This window comes from Olea europaea, chromosome 1 (genome assembly GCF_002742605.1).
Source record: "Olea europaea var. sylvestris chromosome 1, O_europaea_v1, whole genome shotgun sequence".
NCBI classification, from domain to species: Eukaryota; Viridiplantae; Streptophyta; class Magnoliopsida; order Lamiales; family Oleaceae; genus Olea; species Olea europaea.
Window position 1 is genome coordinate 5697040 of NC_036237.1, and position 19302 is coordinate 5716341.

The 19302-nt window shown below is 33.7% G+C and overlaps 1 protein-coding gene across 4 annotated transcripts in view; it reads left to right on the forward strand.

The window, feature by feature from the left end:
* Nucleotides 1-6866: 6866 nt before the first annotated feature.
* The window catches only part of LOC111381959 (exocyst complex component SEC8-like), a 23784-nt gene continuing 11348 nt past the window's right edge, over nucleotides 6867-19302 (forward strand). For 2 of the 4 annotated variants that reach the window (XR_002700463.1, XM_023005833.1), the window contains exons 1-13: nucleotides 7405-7584; nucleotides 7742-7810; nucleotides 9547-9759; nucleotides 10965-11138; nucleotides 12223-12327; nucleotides 13253-13362; nucleotides 13919-14098; nucleotides 14771-14942; nucleotides 15037-15143; nucleotides 16018-16325; nucleotides 16418-16581; nucleotides 16712-16827; nucleotides 18647-18711. Coding sequence is in view for 3 of the 4 variants with exons in the window: in XM_023005833.1 (XP_022861601.1) it covers nucleotides 7769-7810; nucleotides 9547-9759; nucleotides 10965-11138; nucleotides 12223-12327; nucleotides 13253-13362; nucleotides 13919-14098; nucleotides 14771-14942; nucleotides 15037-15143; nucleotides 16018-16325; nucleotides 16418-16581; nucleotides 16712-16827; nucleotides 18647-18711 (1756 nt within the window). In the remaining variant the exon portion in view is untranslated. Of the gene's footprint in view, nucleotides 6998-7154; nucleotides 7224-7404; nucleotides 7585-7741; nucleotides 7811-9546; nucleotides 9760-10964; nucleotides 11139-12222; nucleotides 12328-13252; nucleotides 13363-13918; nucleotides 14099-14770; nucleotides 14943-15036; nucleotides 15144-16017; nucleotides 16326-16417; nucleotides 16582-16711; nucleotides 16828-18646; nucleotides 18712-19302 lie in introns of those variants that run through there. The other 2 variants (XM_023005952.1, XM_023005891.1) reach the window with 2 other exon arrangements.

The following is a 19302-nucleotide window of genomic DNA, read 5'->3' on the forward strand; positions in this document are numbered from 1 at the left end:
TAATTAGTGCAGCGTCCTTCATTAAACACCTATCCAATTAAATCAACCTTTAACTTAAGACTTTCAGCCAATTTCATCATATTGACTTTAGACAATCTTTACAAAAATTTTAATTTCACACATAGAATCCTCATCTATTATCTTCCTACAACAGTGAAATTTTCCCAAATCATTCTAAATTTGGTCTAAAGATGTATAATATAGTACTTTTGGATTTAGCATCTCTGGTCCACTATTTTAACCTATTCAATTGTGTACCAACTCATTTCTACAAAATACTTTACTTAATTCATATGTTCAATGTATATCAACTTTACATGAAAAAGCAAAAATTAACCTAACTACGCAACATATTCATCATTAATATATTAATTCATAATTCAATATATTCATCATTGCCAGCCAAGCCAACCAACTCACACAAGCACAGAAAAATAATTTTTTTGAATCTTAAAGTAATAAGAACACACAAAAATAAAAGAGAACTCGTGTTTTCTTAAAGGGGTGGGGAAAGAAATGAATAGACCACCCTGATATGGCATGTAATCTTGTGGCTAACTTTCATATTGCTCTCGTCATCTCCTTGGTCATGGTTTGTTTAAGTGTTTTGCAATGTCATGTTCCTGCATAATGCGATGAGATAAAACATTAAAGTCAAATGCTTTGAACAGATATTACTTAACTCAAACATCTAATAAACCAACTAACATATCAAAAACATAAGGAGAGACAATGTGTGGATGATGAGCCCCTAAAATTGAATAAAATCTAATATAAATTATCTTAAACTATTCTAAATTTGAAAAACAAAATAAATACAAGGGATAGAAGTGTTGGGTTGCCTCCCAATAAGCCCTTATTTAAAGTTTTTAGCTCGACTCCTGTTTATTTTTAGGCTTTTCATGGTAGCTTGAAAGGAATGTCTAGTCCTACATTTTTTATACTTTTTTGTTCATCCCCGATTCTCCACACAATCAGGTTTTCATTATTGTCCCTACCAACAATTCCTCATTTATTTATCCTGCTTTTGTAGCTCTTCCAATGATCCACTCGCTGACAATCCTCAAAGTATAAGAGTTGCTTAATTTGATTTTCTATGGTAAAGCTCTACTATTTATCCTCCACCTTTAAAACCCTTTTATCAACATCAAAATCCAACAAGGCTCGCTTGTAAACAAGAATAGCCTTTCAAGTATTATTGGCATCTGATATGCCTCTTCTACATCTAGGATGACGAAGTCCGTTGGAAAAATAAAATTTCCCACCTTGATAAGCATGTCTTTGACTATTCCATAGAGGTGCTTTAGTGATCGGTCCGCCAGCTAAAGGATAATAGATGTTGCCTTAGGATCTCCTAATCCCAGTCTCCTGTAACGAGGCAAGAGAATTTAATTAATACTTGCTCCTGAATTAATCAAACAATTTATATTATGTAAATTTTCAATGAAGCGGGTAAAGTAAAACTCTCTGGATCTCTTAGTTTGGGAGGATCCTGTGTTGGATGATGACACTGCATTTTTCAGATAGTGCTATTGTTTCTTATTTGGGCAACTTCATCTTTTTGGTTAACACCTCCTTCAAACTCTTGGAGTAGTTTGGGATTTGAAGGATCGTGTCAATGAATGATGTTGACATGCAGCCTTTTGAGGACATTCAAAAAATTAGTGAACTGCCTCCATTTGGTAGTTTGCATTCTTCAAAGATAATGGATTAGAGATATGAATGAATTGCCTGAAATTGTTGGCTTAAGCCGTAGGTTGTCTGAGACTAATTGTTGCTTCTTTGGATTGCTCCACCTATTCATTGCCCTTAGTGAATATTTAAGTGTTCTTTGTCTTCTTCCTCTTTACAATGATTTCTAGCAACTAAACACTACTCTTAGTAGTGATGGCTTGAACCTACAACACCATTGGCTACCTTTACAGTGTCTGAGGGAATGGAATGGATTGCACGTAAGTCTTGACCATGATGGCAGGTGAATTATTAGAATTCACCGCCCCAATTGCTAATATGTGCTTTTATGGATTCTTCTTTGTGTCACTAGGTAAGGTACCCTATGGCTTGTAGCCTTCCCAACCTAATTTTCTAAGTTATGTATAGAGGCTTGCTGATTCTGCATTGATGTCTCATTCCTGGTGAACACTTGACAAGTAGATCCTTCAATGATTGCCTCTTTTCTCATTGTTGTTAAATCACTGGTAGATTGCCCCTCATCTGATTTATTTGATTCAAATTATCCACCCACACATAGTTGGAATGCTTGTTCAAACCCGGATGGTAGTTGTGTGGGTAAGGTCCATTTTGCCCTTGATAGTCTCTACGCATAACTAACATCTGCTGGCTAACCCATGTGAGTGGAAGATAAAGAGCAGCTTGTAGTGATGTAATTTGTCCCACAACCTGCGCACACCAGAGCTAATGATGTACCATGTGCACAGATTGAGTTAAATTGTCAAGCTTCTTTGTTATTACTTCTATTCATACTGTTAAAACTGTTGTTGCATCCACATTATGCATCCCAGCCGTCTTCTTAGAGCTTCCCTGTTTGTTGGCCAATTGGCCTGATTCTTAGTTATCCTCTCAAATAGTATGGGCTTCATCTATCTCAATCATCAAAATTGATCTGCCCGCTAAAACGTCTACAATGTTATGAAATTTTGAGCACAATCCACTGTAGAAGAAAGATTTTTGCACCAATTTAGGAACGTCAAGATTTAGACATTTCCTAAATGCGCTCTTAAACGTGTCCCATGCTTCCGGATATATCTCAAAGTCTCTTTGTCTGAAAATATATACTTCCCTTTTGATTTGATGGGCTTGAGATGGCGGGAAGAATTCCACGAAAAATTTTTGTACCATGTTTTTCCACAATATAGTGCTTCCGGGAGGTAGTGAATACATACGGCTGATTATATCGTACAACATGAGAAAAGTATGTATGTGTCATATGAATTCTCCGTGACTTTCCCACAAAACATAATGTCTTGATGATTCTGTAAGAGGTTCTAGCCAGATGTAGAAGTTGGCTTGTCCGAATGGTGGGTAGATAATTATCGATTACACTGCTGTGGGTATAGGATTCACATAATCTCCTACTAATATAGGCTTTAACTGGAGGTGCTTGCTGAACTAGAAGTGCTATTTGTTGAAGTTCATCTTGAAATCTAACTTTGATTCTCAACCATTACCTTTGCTATTTTCTATTCTCTTCGTCGGTGCTTGAAGGTCATTTTAATCTCAGGATCTATAGGAAGGATCTCGATAGCGTCAGGAACTTGTATAAATCGATAGAGGTCTTTGTAGTGTAAAACAAGAATATATCAAGTATTTCAATTAAAGCCTAAAAAGAACATAATAATAATAATAATAATAATAATAATAATAATAATCTAACTCAATATAAACTACTAAACTAAAATTAAATCTATTATTCCCCAACAATATCGTCAAAAACTTGTTACATTATCTCGTAAGCGTACGTGATCGTTGTATAAGTAATAGAAAATAGTAAGTTTCAAGTTTATTGTTCCCACGAGGAATAATATTTAAAATATAGTTCATTAGTTGGTATTAAATTCGAGTAAGTAGCGACATCAAAAGAGTGATTTCGTAGTTGTTTATACTATTTCTAATATATACTAATAAAGCAAGTAAGTTTTGGTTTTATCGAATGTGAATGTTTGTATTGGATTCGTGATTCTTTCTACTTTAATCTATTTCAATTATCAATTAATAATCTAATTAATTTCATGTATTTTTTACAACCAATAATGTTAACATGTTAGATGCTCTTTTCCAGATACACCAATATATAATTAACACAACTCGATCTTATTACTAGTCCGAATTTATCTGAAAATCATGTATTTAGTTCATGTTATCTACGTGATTGCACATGCTATATATATATTATTCATAATACATATTGTTCATGTATTAATTTTACCGTGTTCTAAACTTATTTTGAGTATTCATACACTAAAATAAGTAATTAAATATTCAATTGATGACCAAACAATCAAATAGTGCAATGAAAATGTAAAAACAAAAAAAAAAAATAGTTGAAAATATCTGAATTAAAATCTTAAATCAAAATAAACAAGAATATTGTTCCTCAATCATCCAATACAATTGCAAAAATAGCCTAACATGTTTATAATTAAATTACAAAAGAACGATTGAAAAATTATCCCCTGAAAAAAAAAAAGAAATAATGAAAAAAATTGGAATTTCCCACGTTCTTAATGTGAATTTTGAATCCGGATGAATAATCTTCAATATTCTATGCTATTCACCTTGATTTCATACTGTTAGCCACATTCTTCTCCTTCAAAATTGATTAGACTCTATGGATTTTTAGATCTAGAAAGGTTCCTCACGTTCTGGACAGCTTATGGTATACATAGAGCGTCAAAAGCTTGCATACCAAAAGTTTCCTCATTAAAATAAGGAAACACAAAAATTTCCCGAAATTGAACCATACTTGAGCATGGATCATTTGGTGCGTGAGCAAAATACACGAAATTTGCCCGCCGATAATGCTTTTTGTAACCTTGCGTACGCAAGTACAAATTTTTTGGTCCCTAAATTTTTTAACGTGTGCATTTTGATAATTTTTTTTACAATATTTCATCCTATTGACTTCTCTTCAACTCCAATTGACATTTGGCACTCTTGAATCACCATCTTGCAATCTGACACAACTTTTAATTATTGCATTTTAGTCCCCAAAGTTTTGATCGAACATTTTTATCTATTTCTGTCAATTTTTCATCAAATCATGAGTTTTATCAATTATACACGATGTAACACAAATTAAGCTATGTTTCATAAAAAAAATGAAAATTTTCAATTATTTAAAATTTCGAATAAATGCATAAAATACACTTATAAACATGAATAAATGATAAAGTGAAAGGACAAAGGGTTGAGTTTTGGTTTGGTACTCGAAGGTTTTTTTATATGTCGAAATTGCACGATTTGATATACTTGTTAATGTGATGTCCATGGATAATGGTTCGACACATGGCAATGGAGATGGCACCTTGCTCAATCTTGCCATGCGTTGCCCCATCGCATTGGGAACTTGGCGAGATGGTGAACATGATTTTACTCCAAACTTGACCTTCCTATAATCTTTCTCTTACCTATTTTATGTTTTATAATTTAAGTTAAATTTTAAAATTAAATAATAAATACGTAAAACGACCCCTAAAAATGAATATTTTAAATTTCAGTATACCCTAATTTCCAAAAAATCCATATACAGGACTGGAATAGGAGGGTAGTCTCCAATCCCACTCCATTGTCGTCCCGATATGGCAACTTTAGTGGTGGTACATGATAGGCCTTTTGCCGACCATGAGTCCACTATTTCTTGACCTCCAGTCAAATTGTACATCCGTGCTTACAATGTTGCTTATGGTGTGGCATCTTGCAGTCCTATTTATCAACATTTTCAATTTGAAAATTAATTTTCAACTTCTATGATTTAGCCTCCTTATATCTACCAATTTAGCCCCCTTATAGATACCAATTTATAAATGGTTTATATCAATCAAAGTCAAATATTAATTTCACCTATTTATACATTTTGTATGATTTACTACCATTTTTCTGTATAAATTTGCCTAATGAAGTCTTTATCTTAAAATTTTAAAGAAATTGTTCACTATTTTTCTACTTCGAACTTTTCTTTCACTTGTATCTAGGGGTGGACATGGTTCCATGAGAACCGAACCAAACCATAGTTCTAATTTCATTTCTTAAATTTTTAGATTTGCATTATATAAATTAATAATGTATACCTAAATAAGAAAATAAACATCAAACATTTAGGAAGTTCAAATTTCAATAATTGAGATAAAAAAAGTCATAATTAACAAACAAAATATATTCATAATTTGAATACACCAATAAGTTTTCGTTTTTATACAAAAAATTGTTTAATAAGTAATAGCAATGATTCATTAAATTAATTGCAGTAGTTTTGAATGCACACCTTTACAATAAACAATGAATTATCAAAATTTTTACAGTCCACTTCTACATGCAACATTAACCGTTTAATATTTCTTGAATGTTTATTGGGTTTTCCTCTATTTCTAAAGAATACAAATAACTCATCAAACAATCCAGGTAAAAAAAGAGTTTAAAGACTTTTTGAGTAACTAACAAATTTTATTTTCTGATTTTAAATGACAATCCATTGACTTGATTAAATGCGATACCAGTATGCTGCGACGTTGTGTAAATTAAAAAAGAGCGGAGGAGAAATAATTCAACTGAATATAAAATTAGGGTGTAGACAACTAATAATTTTTTTTCTCTAATGATTCAAAATTAATTAATAAACTATATTCAATTAATGGGTTATCTCCAATGAATATTAAGTTAGGGTATCCACTAATTATTATATATAAAATTAAATATTAAGTTTTGTTCTGATTTTTGAACTAGAACTGAACCAGAATCAAAACTATTAATTTTTTTTTTATTAAAATCGAACCAAACCGTTTGATTTGGTTTGGTCTGGACATTTTGTCCACCCTTACTTGTATCCTTATTTCTTTATTTTAACACTCTTTTTGCTCGATAAAATTTGTTCTTCCCTCTTAAAAATTATAAAATGTATTCCAAAAAATTCCAATATCGCACTCTCTTACGTGCATAAAGTACTACACGTTCATGTTCTCTCTCCAATTGATCCTCGAATCGTACAAAAAAATCGTAGAAAAATAAAAAGAGCTCATACATGCAGAATGTACAACCCATTAATGCACTATTTCGCAAAATTGACCATTCTGTAATTCTTATTTCGTAGGAGTCCATCTCGTTCCTCATTTCCAGCTCACGGCTTCTTTTTCTCCCTCAAATCGTTAATTAGAAGCAAAAAAAAAAAAAAATTTAAAATTCCCCCAAAATAAATCACAAATTAATTCAATCATAAAATAAGTGTTCCGATCCGGTTTGTTAAACTCAGTGCCGGACAGATCAAGTAAGCTCGTTATCCCTCATAATCGCATGTATATATACACCAATATGTATCAATATTTGCAATCCTATTTATTATTCTAATATAATTCTAACTCCAACAATTAAATTTTGATAGCCCAATTTTTTCCCCATTCATTTACTTAATTGTGTTTGTATAGGACTGGTGAATAAGCAGAAGGATAGAGATGGGAATCTTTGACGGACTTCCCATTTCCCGAGATAAATCGGTGAGTTCTTTATTTTTTGTTACCATTCAACTCTTGTTTCACGTGTTTCATTGTTTCTATAAACAAAAGTACGGAAATTGATTAAAAGAGTAGATATATATCGAATGTGCAATGAGGTTCATGGCTAAATGTGGGTTGGTGTTGAATTCTAATTTCGCAAAATTGACCATTCTGTAATTCTTATTTCGTCGGAGTCCATTTCGTTCCTCATTTCCAGCTCACGGCTTCTTTTTCTCTCTCAAATCGTTAATTAGAAGCAAAAAAAATAATTTAAAATTCCCCCAAAATAAATCACAAATTAATTCAATCATAAAATAAGTGTTCCGATCCGGTTTGTTAAATTCAGTGCCGGACAGATCAAGTAAGCTCGTTATCTCTCATAATCGAATGTATATATACACAAATATGTATCAATATTTGCAATCCTATTTATTATTCTAATATGATTCTAACTCCAACAATTAAATTTTGACAGCCCAATCTTTTCCCCATTCATTTACTTAATTGTGTTTGTATAGGACTTGCGAATAAGCTGAAGGATAGAGATGGGAATCTTTGACGGACTTCCCATTTCCCGAGATAAATCGGTGAGTTCTTTATTTTTTGTTACCATTCAACTCTTGTTTCATGTGTTTCATTGTTTCTATAAACAGAAGTACGGAAATTGATTAAAAGAGTAGATATATATCGAATGTGCAATGAGGTTCATGGCTAAATGTGGGTTGGTGTTGAATTCTTGTTATATTTAAGCGTTTTAATTTGGTTTTGAATTTTTGGGTCCAAATTAACGGTCGGAGCTTGATATAAGGCAAGTGCCAAGTTGTAGGTACATTCATATGCTGGGTAAGATAGTTTCCTAACGTTCTTTACTTGATTTAAATTGGGAATCGGTATCTATCTATAGCTTGGGAGAAATTCTGTTTTCTATCTCGGCCTAATCTGAAACGAGTCCCCTGATGCAAGTTATTCACAAGGCTCGATAACTTAAGCTCAGCGCATGTGTTCTAATTAATGTAGTGTCTAAAGAAATGCATCCAAGCTGAGCTTGGCTGTACTTTTCGTAAATTTATTTAATCTGCTTTGTGCTTTAGTGAAAGTTATGATGTAATTAACATGTTGGGGGACATAATGCTGTTTAATCAATTTAAACTTCTAACGAGTAAATTGAGCTTCCAGCGAAGGGTTGGATTTTGCTTTAATATCCTTTGTTGATCTTGATCAAGCTCCTAATGTGAGTCATCTACAAGGCTTTTTTTGTTCTGCTGTAAATCTAGTCCTCTAAAACAAGACACGCAAGTTGAGCTTGGCAATTTCCGCCATTGTTTGTCAGTTTCCAGGATCTTCTCTATAGCTGTCTTGAAATGAAATTAGAGTGAACCAACAATTAGTGCAGTTACTATTAGTTGCATACATAAGATCTTACTGTAGGTGACATCTCTATAGTCAATAGTCTGGAATATTGAATTGAAAAGTCATGAATTCTGATTCCCTCCCGTTTGTGTGTATTGAGTGAAGAGACTGAGAGGAATACAGAATTACAGAGCTATTCACATGCTGCTTTTTTGCTGTGAACAAGTCAAGGTGATAAGTTGGCTTGAGCTTAGCTTGAATATTGAGCTCTGAACTGAAGCCCAATTTTTGGTGAATTAGTCTCTTAATTGATCTTAAGAGAACCTGAATAAGACAGTAATGACCTGAAATTGTCTAGTTCTTTTGGTATAGTCTTTTGTTGGGAAGATGAATAACAAATAAGTCAAGATCAGTGGAGTTTTCTTCTTTCTAGGTTAGCATTTTTATTCATGAGTTGAGCTCGAATGACAACTCAGATTGATTTTGCACTAGTTCATGTAGATTAAGTTTAGGGTGAAGGGGGACTTTGTTGTGGATGAAGGACTTGGTGAAGACTGCCAAATTTTTGTTCTGATCGTAGGATCGTTGGTTTCTTTTTTTGGTTAATTGTCTCATCAATTGGGTTGTGGCTGTGGGAGTGCCATAGAATGTTCAAAACGTGCGGAGATAGGCTAGAAATGGACGACTGAGTTTTGGGTAGTCGGCTGCCTGTACAGAGTGAATTTCTTATCTAAAATTTATTTTTTTAAACTTATTTGGGCATAAATCCTTTTATATTATTTTCGAAATTTTGGAAGTATGTGTTTTATTTCTGTGGTTCCTGGTTAGTCTACCCTGATAATAGCGATGTATTCCCACTTGTTATTAACTTTATAGGAATTACTCTTAAGCATATATGTCCTTTTTATCGTGAAAGTTGGGTTACTGTTATTGTAAAGAATATGCTTCTAATTGCGCTTTGTCATAATTGCAGTATTTAAGGGAAGAGCTTTCCAAAATAGATGAAAATTGGGCTGCTGCGCGCTTTGATTCTTTACCGCATGTTGTCCATATTTTGACATCGAAAGATCGTGAAGGAGATGTGCAGATCTTAAAGGAGCAGAGTGATATTATCGAGGAAGTTGTTGATGAAGTAGTTCATGCCTATCATGGTGGCTTCAACAAAGCAATTCAAAATTATTCTCAGGTTTCATAGTAGTTCATCCTTTTGGTTCCCTTCTGGAAAGCATCGTATATCTGACAAAGAAATTTTTCTTCATGGATCTGAGCACGTGATTAGGAATAGTTTGCATATTCTGGAGATACTCTTACTTATCTTGGCACGTGTTACTGACTTGTGGATGGGTTACCTATACATTGAGGGAAGACTGAGACTTTTTCAAGAGCTCTCTTCACGATTGGTATTCTTCAGGGAAATAATTTTCTAAATAAAATCACTTGTCAATTGGCCAACTAATCGAGTTTGTGCATTATAAACAACACTTGAAATGTAAAGCCACTTAAGTCTTTAAGAGGACATTTTTTTTTTCCTTTTTTCTTTCCTTTTGAAGCATTTCTATTCTGGGACTTTAGGAGAGATTGCAATATTATTTTATCTTATATTCATTTTTACTTGTACAAAGAAGAGAGCTGAAATGCAATTTGATCCACCTCAGATATGGTACGACACCACTATGGTCTAGCATTTGGTTTTATCTGTTTGAGTGAGTTACAATTTACAAATGTCTGACTCATTCAAAATTTGGAAGAACCTTGTGAGTCTTGTTGAGTTATATACCTGGAATCTTCTGCCTTACTATTAAAAGAGGAAAATAGGTTTTCTTGAAAACATCACATTCGGACGGTTAAGCATATGTAATTTTTTGCTCATCTCTTGCCTTATTGTTGTCTGATTATTCCTTTGCCTATTGATTATTTTTGACCGAAAATGGCTACAAATATTGCTGACAATAGAGGGATGCTTGAACTACTGGCAACTTTAGTTAACTTTTGAAGCAATGATAATTTTTCAAGAAGAGGCCTGTTAGTCAAATTAAGTAGGAATAAATTGTAAGGTGATCATAGTCAAGCTCAATCACTTTAGTTACAATATTTAGGCAATTGCAAGATCATAAGTCAATCTAGTGTTGTTAAATTCTGTCTGATATATGTTTTGTTTTTCCCGTTCGGGATTTGGAAATAGCTTTGTGACTAAAAATAATCAGCATTTTGCAAAATTCTGAAATAACAGCCTTGGATGGATACAAATGAATTTCCTTGAGATTTTATTTTTATTTTTTTGGGGAACTGGCTTATTCAAAGTTTAAAGAATCATTTGTTCTGTTTTCTTATGTAGAAATCAGTTCAACCATCTGCTTCATTTTGTTATTGTTAATCTTTTATTTCCTTCAGATTTTGCGGTTATTTAGTGAATCTACTCAAGATATTGGGGCCTTGAAGGTTGATTTAGCAGAGGCAAAAAAACTTATTGGAGCACGTAATAAGCAGTTACATCAATTATGGTATCGATCTGTTACTTTACGGCATATCATATCTTTGCTAGATCAAATTGAAGGCATAGCCAAGGTTGGTGGATTTTTTTATATTAGTTTTATTTCACGTAAATACTTTGAATGTAATGTCTGTCCTTTTGTTAATAAGATTGTATCAGTAATGCCTTTTAGACTATTGTTGCATTTTGAAAAAAAGAAATAAATAAATTTTTTTTTTTTTGGGTTTTGACGAACTAAAATATTTTGAAAGCATTAATTTGGCTGCTTTTCTACTTTAAATGTAGGAATATGTTGTCACCTGATTTACATTTTTCTCTTTTCTGTATAATGAATGTTCCATTAATATCTAGTAAGCTCGAAGTGTTTCCCCCTTGTAGTTATTGCAGTGTGCTGAGCTTGTTCCATTGGCATCATAAAATGCATAGATTATGATGTAGAACTCCTGGAAAATCACTGATGTCTCACATTTATATGCTTTCATTCATTGACTATGGATGTGTGGTTAGCTAAGAATTTTATATGGAAAGAGAGGCAGAAGGCTAGCAGATGGCCGTAACCATCCTCTTCACAATGAAACTTTCACGATGAAATAGGGCTGTCCTAATTTCAGTATAAGAATATTTTTGGTATTTTCAATCTATATTTTGTCAATAAATTGAACACTGTTCTCATAAACAGCATTCCAACTTTTTTTGATTGGCCTAGTCATTAATACTAAATGATGAAATTATAACTCTTGGAAGACTGATGGTTTTGGTGGAAAGTGCTGCTCCTAACTACGACTTTTAACTTTTCCTCGACTATATACATGTTTCTTGTTGCCGTATTTGCAATTGTATAATAATTGAAATTCTTATTCAAGCAGAGCTGTAAACAAGAGTAACATTCCAGAAAAAACACAATTTTACTTGTATTCTTTTTCTTATGACAGTCTTTCACTGATTGTTCTGTCTTGTTTCTTTGACAATGTTTTACTAAGCTGACAATGTTTTACTAAGCTACCATATGATCTGTTTCCTGCTGATGCTCTATGAATTATTTATCTTTTCTCTTTCTAATTCGCCTTTGGTTCCAGGTCGTATTTAATGCTACCATTCCACAGTTACATGCTGATATTCTAGTACTTATTTATCTCGTCTCTTTCTAATGTGTCTTAGGTTCCAGGCCGTATTGAAAAACTCATTGCTGAAAAGCAGTTTTATGCTGCAGTGCAGTTGCATCTTCAATCAAGTTTGATGCTTGAGAGAGAGGGGCTCCAAACGGTTTGTTATTGTTTCCTTTTGTTTTTCTCAGTATCCAAAGGCTGGTTTTGTGAAGAATCATGTAGATTTGAGTCTTATTTAACCTAGTGACTTTCAACTCAATTCTTCAACCTCCACAACTTGGATTTAGATTGTTGACTTGGCACCTTTTAAGGATATTATATTAGTTGAAACTCGTTAAGTCATTGTGAGTGCAAATTGCATCTTATTTTTCTCCCTGTTATTATAACAGGCATCTAACATTATGAAGGAGGCAATTGCCATTGGAAAAGAGAAAAAGAAAGCAAAATACCTCCCATATAAACATAATTAGTGTGGGAAGTGGGAACATGAGAGTACCTCTACAATCTTTAATAATGGCACTATTTTTATTGTATTGCCAACGATGGAGCTTCAGAGTTATCATCATGGTTTGAGAGGAAGTAACTCATATCTAAGCCTTTCTTGTCAAGTGGATGCCATATATTTTCACATTAGATTTGTCATATAAATATTCGAGTCACACATTCAGATTCTATTCTGCAGTCACTGATTTTAATAGATAGACAGCCATTATATGGAGGACAGCATTAAGGTTAAGGGATTTTCTTTTTCTTTTCTGGGTATTACATCTCTCACCATTTTGAGGTATTTCTTTGTGTACTGTTCTCTCTTCATGCTGTTACATCCGATTTGAGTTTGCAACTAATAGTCAATGTCCTTAGCATATCTGAGCACTAGAAGCATTCTCTCTTTCTTACATGGAAGGGCATTAACTCTACCTGAATTTATTTTTAAGAAAAAGTTCTGCCTCCTGATAGTAAATGAAAGAAACTATCTTACTGTTCACTGAATGTTTCTGAAACTCCTCACCTAATTCCAGAATTCCCATCTCTATTTCTCGTTGAAAGGAATTTGACTGTGTGAATGTCCTTGATTGGCACAGGTTGGTGCTCTTCAAGATGTCCGGTCCGAACTGACAAAATTGCGAGGAGTGCTTTTCTACAAGGTTTTGGAGGATCTGCACTCCCATCTCTATAACAAGGGTGAATATAGGTATATAGTTATTTTGCAAACCCTAAAATCCGTCCCATCCCTGGTTTATGTTAAATTCTGTATCTACCAGGGTGAATATACGTATATAGTTATTTCACAAACCTTAACAGCCATCCCATCCCTGGTTTATCAAATTCTCTATCTACCAGGGTGAATATAGGTATATAGTTATTTCGCAAACCCTAGCAGCCGTCCCTTCCCTGGTTTATGTTAAATTCTGTATCTACCAGTATTTTATTCTGGGAGGATGAAAATGGTGGTTTTCTAATTGCTCTACATCTATACAAAGTATTCTCATTGAGCTTCAATCTGATGACATAACTTGACATACTAGTCTTTGAAGAATATGAACGAGGGATTTACCCCATTTGCAGTCAGTGAGAAAATCACACAGTTTGGGTTTTTGAAGGGCGCATACATTTTTTTCTTTCTTTTTCTTCATTAAGAGATATTCTTTTATTTATTGTCATGGACAAGCTTCTATCTTGGAAGCATTATTTTTCTTTTCATTTCTTTGTTAAGCTGATCATTCCTTCCCTCCCCCTCCTTGTGTCAGCTCAGTGGTCTCGAGTATAAATGAAATTGATGATGCAATGCCAACTACCACAGCTATTGCATTTTCTATGAACAATTCACAGCCTCTCTCTCGAAGAACCAGGTTGCTTAAAGGAGACAATCAGCTTGGAACATTTGGTGCTGGAGATAGATTTTACAGACCTAGTTCTATTGATGGAGGGTTAGACACAATTTTATTTCTCAATGAAACTCTGCATTTTTACCTTTGGCGGTCGTTGCTTCCAATTTTTTATCTTTCACTTCCAAAGTTATTTTTCGTTCTTTTCATACTATACATATACATGCATCTTAAATTCTTCAAATATATGTATTTAGACCGTTGGCTTAAACTTAGTTATGATGATTTATCTATTACTTCTTATTGCTAGATAATAAGTGTTGGTGTTTGCTTTATGCAAGGCTGTAAAGCTTCACAGATTACTAGATGCATGCTGTTGTTAGGTTTCAGAATTACAGCCTATACCTATAGACTCAATATATTTCAATCTTCTCTCTGATTTTATCTCTATTACTTCTTCAAAATTGGACAGAAAGGGGCTGCACTTTGGAGGGGAAATGAACAGGTCATCATATGCAAATCTGTTAATAAGGACTTAGCTTTGGCTCATCATTATTACTTAAAGAAGTTCCTCCCATCCCTGTTGGGCTCTCTTTCGTTGGTTTAGGTTCATCGTTTGAAATTTTGAATGAGTATAAACAAACGTTTTACCCAGCACAGGAGAGTCAAAGTATAGTTACAATTTGCCATGTTTCACATGGATGTAGAACATTGTCTAAGAAACTTATTATCTGATGCTTCTGAGCACCTTTCTCTGTCCAAATGTTTGTGCAGCTCTTCATTTGATGGCCATGACGAGGATGTTGGCATGGATGGGCTAGACGATGCTACATCTGATGGATATACCATGCGGGTCAATGGCGGTGATACTGTTTCAAGGGATGGAAAAATTGTTTCTCTTCATATTCCCATATGGCTTTCCGATTCTACTCCTGATGAATTTGTTGTATGATCCTGTACAAATATAACATTATGTCAAACTTACTGAACATGTTTATCTTATCTAATAGGCTGAATTCATACGTTAATTTTAAATATAGGAAGCAATGAGAAAGAGTGATGCTCCACTGCATGTTAAGTATTTGCAGACCATGGTTGAGTGCCTCTGCATGCTTGGAAAAGTTGCTGCAGCTGGTGCCATAATATCGTATGTAATCAAGTTTAAGCTTTTTTTTGTTAATTCGGAGGGTTCATGGCAATAAAATGCACATCTACTTCAGCTATTACGAAATAATTTTCATTAAAAGTTTCCAATTTAATATAATGTTGGGCTTGAGAAGTTGTTCAGTTCACTTCAAACTTTGTTATTTAATTGATCTAATGATTCTTTATTTTCTTTTCCTCAATGAGGATAACTACGAGTAGAGTGAAAATGTCTGAGAAAGATGAAAGACAAACTAGGTGTTGTGTAAGTTACATTCCTGTTGCAATATCTATGATTTTGTGAAGTGATTGAAAGGCAGTAGCTTAGAGTTCTTCGTTTCCTATCTTACAGCTGTTGGATGTCCACTGTTTTTATCATTTGTTTGATTCAAACCGGGTTTTAATGGCCATAAATCTATAGTGGTTAGTTCATTTCGTAAAATTGACAATTGTCCAAAAGCAGTGGATTATATCAATAGTATGCTATTGGAAATTGAACATCTTTATGTATCAGGAGTTATAATAGTATTTGACATCACATTGTCAATTTGGAGTCATCTAACAAACTCGGCCATTTCAATTAGGAAACTTCCAGAAAACCTATCTGGTCATGGATGCTTTTGTGATTTAAGTAAAATAAATTCTATCAATAATGAAGAATTTTCCTTTTACAATTAGTTGAGTGTAAACAATCTCTCTCTCTTCCTTGCCCAAATGGTTTGGAGTAGCAAAACATGATCCTGTTCAACAAGCTATTTGTTACATACATGTTTGGTCCGATAAATAACTTTTCTGTGACAGATTCTGTTTCCGGATTATTTTCTCTTTTATTTAGTTGCATATATTAGTCCAAATTCCTTATCTTTTGTTTTTGGCAGCCAAAGATTGCGGCCTACAATTCATGAGATAATTACTACCAAGATCAAAGCTCAGGCTGATCATGTTAACTGTTCAAGGACTGGCATCGGCCAAGCTGCCTCGAATATGCTTACAGGTCTCCACTATCTAAAAGGGCGGTTGGAGAGCCACCAATTACCTAGACAAAAGCGTCAGAGTGGGATACCATTAGCTGGAACTTTGTTAGCAGTCAGCCCCGTCTCCCCAGTAATGTCTCCTGCCGGAACAGCACAAACTGCAGCAAAGGAACTCCTTGATTCAATCTTTGATACTGTTGTTCGAATATTCGGTTAGATAATAATGATTATGTTGTGGAAGTTCATGTAGTTTTATACAGGACTTCTCAATATTTTGACTTTTTTAATTGCAATGATTTTTCAGAGAACCATATAATTGTTGGAGAACTTCTAGAATTGAAATCTTTGCAACAAGTTGACTTGAACACGCCAAAAGTAGCGGCAGCAGATATTAACTGGAATCCTGATTCTGACGCATCTCATGATACTGGAGGCTACACCCTTGGCTTTTCCTTAACTGTATTGCAGGTAGTCTCTTCTCTCTCTGTTTGCTATTTCCTTTTCAACACAACGATTTTCAGTTAATCACATATTTTGTTATTATGGTTGTGTGCACGTAAAGTCTTGTTATAGTAATTCTTCTCTATATACATGATAGAGTGAGTGCCAACAACTCATATGCGAGATCTTACGAGCGACTCCTGAAGCTGCATCTGCAGATGCTGCTGTACAAACTGCTAGGCTTGCAAGCAAAGCCCCCTCAAAGGATAATAGGCAAGTAATATACTCACGATTGTTGTGTCTAAAATGTTCCTATATCTTCCTATTTTTTCTGTTTTTGGAAATTTTCCCTTTTTTCTTTTCTTTTCTTTGTACAGTTTTTTCTTCCCTTTTCATTTTTATTAGTAATCTACTATCATTATTGACCTCAAAGTTTGTCAGACTATCCAAATATGCTTGAATTCCTTATTATGCTTCCCGATCTACTTACTCAGAATTTAGGTTGAATGATTTATTACTTATTCAGTCAACCCTACATGGCTGCATATAGGAGTAAAAAATCCTCTTAATCAAAGAAAAAGATAAGGGAAGAATATAAAATCCTAAAAGGAAAGTAGCAATTCCTAACTAGATTAGAATATAAGCTAGAAGGAAATATTATCATAATTCATATTCTAACTTTAATATTCCAACTCTCCCCCTCAAGTTGGTGCATCAATACATGCCCAACTTGGATAGTGATCTATAGAATGGCCGACTACTTGAAAAATATTGCTCGACTCTGACTGCAACTCCGAGTAGTAAAAGCTTCCCCTCTCTATAAATTCTAATCGTCATCTTGGTTATATTGTCCTCATGAAGGGTTGCTTGAGATGCATGAGCAGCATAAGATCAGCAACAAAAAGCTGAAGCCTACATATAGACAACACACACAAGATCTTCAAACACAGTTGAGGCCCATGATCTGTTAGGCCTACTAGATGGCTAGGTCGACCAAGATTTAGAGTTGTAGAGCTCTAAGAAAGGTTGACGGATTGGTTATCTAGCAGGAAGTAGAGTAGAATGGTCGAACATAACCCGAAGGCATACCAGATGGTTGTGTCGACCAAGATGAAGGGTTGCTTAACTCTTAGAAGATAGTCGGATGGTCGTAGCTCAATAAAAAGCTAAAGAAATTTAAGAACAATAAATATCAAAACAACAAATCTGAGAACCATCAAAAATACTAGTAGAAAGCCCAACAATGTTTGTAGCAAGAAATCTTCGGTTGAACAATCTAGGGTATGATATTTTAACGATCCCTAGGGTTAATATTGGAAGAAAAACTTACACCCTCAGAAACCTCAACGCAATAGAAGGCCTTGAGGAACAATCAATCAACCAAACTAGACCCAATAGAATAAATCACCCACAATCAACTACTACCACACACAAGGGTAAAATTGTTAAATGAACAATAGCATTAATAGTACCTGTGAACAATACCGAATAGACAGTGTCACTGAACAGTATAGTGAAGAAGAAGCTGCAATTTTTGAACTTTCTTTTTAATAATAATTTCAGAATTTTCTCAAATTCTTGATGAAATTGAATGAGGATTTGCAATTTAACAACTTAATTTTTTAGGGGTAGAGATCGTTGGAGCTGGATAGTTCACCAGATTAAGCAAATGTCTTAAGAGATATTGGTAAAAAAAAAAAAAAATTAAATTTAGGGTAGAGAATTTTAGGGCTCAATTTGAAACCCTAATTTTAGAGTCCCTGATTTTTTACAACCAAAGCTCTGACATCGTCTTAAAATTTAGGCTGAATGATTTATTACAATCAATCCTATATATAGGAGTATTTTTATAAATTGAAAGAAAAGAAAAGGGAAAGAATGTAAACTTCTATTACTAACAGAAAATATAGTAATTACTAACAAGACTTGTACATAAGCTAGAAGGAAATATTTCCATGATTCCTATTCTAACTAATTCTTATATATTAATGTTTCCCAGCATCATCGTGAACTATGTTTTTGGTATGTTGCAATTTGCAAAGTTGCTTTATGAATCAAACAATAATTAATTATTGATATTTAAGACTTACAGGTCAGAAGATGGTCTCTCCTTTGCATTTCGCTTCACAGATGCTACTATACCGATTCCTAATCAGGGTATGGGAAGAATGTACTGATGCCATTTTGGGTTCTTTTGTGCTTTTATATTTTGTTTTGCCTTGAAATACTTGGTCTTGGAGAAGAGGTCTAAAAAGTGAAATAAGGTCTAATTCTTTATGAGAATTTAGAATTATCTCAGTGCATTCAGGTCAATTTATTAATAAAAGCAAAAATAAAAAATCATAGTTAATTCATGAAAGGATTGGTCGAAGACCATTTGACTATTAACTTGAGACCTTTGATTGTATTTATTTTGTCTATATTAAATTAGTTTTGGGGCTGAACTTTTTTAATCTGAACTTGCAATGAATGGCACAGTTCTGCTTTATTAACTCAAAGCATCGTGGTTATAGATTTTCATGCAAAATAAACTTTTGCTTAGGCATGACTTGTCTCATCTAATGAAAAAAGGTTCTGCTTATACAGAACCAGCAGTTGGAATAGATATCATGTTAATTTTATCCATTTTTGAACTGTGATCATGAAGTGCTTCTCTCAAGCTACAATAATGGAAAAAAGAATGAAAAGAAGAAAGTCAGCTTTTATATATCAGAATGTTTAGTAAACATAGAAGCTATGAATTTAGAA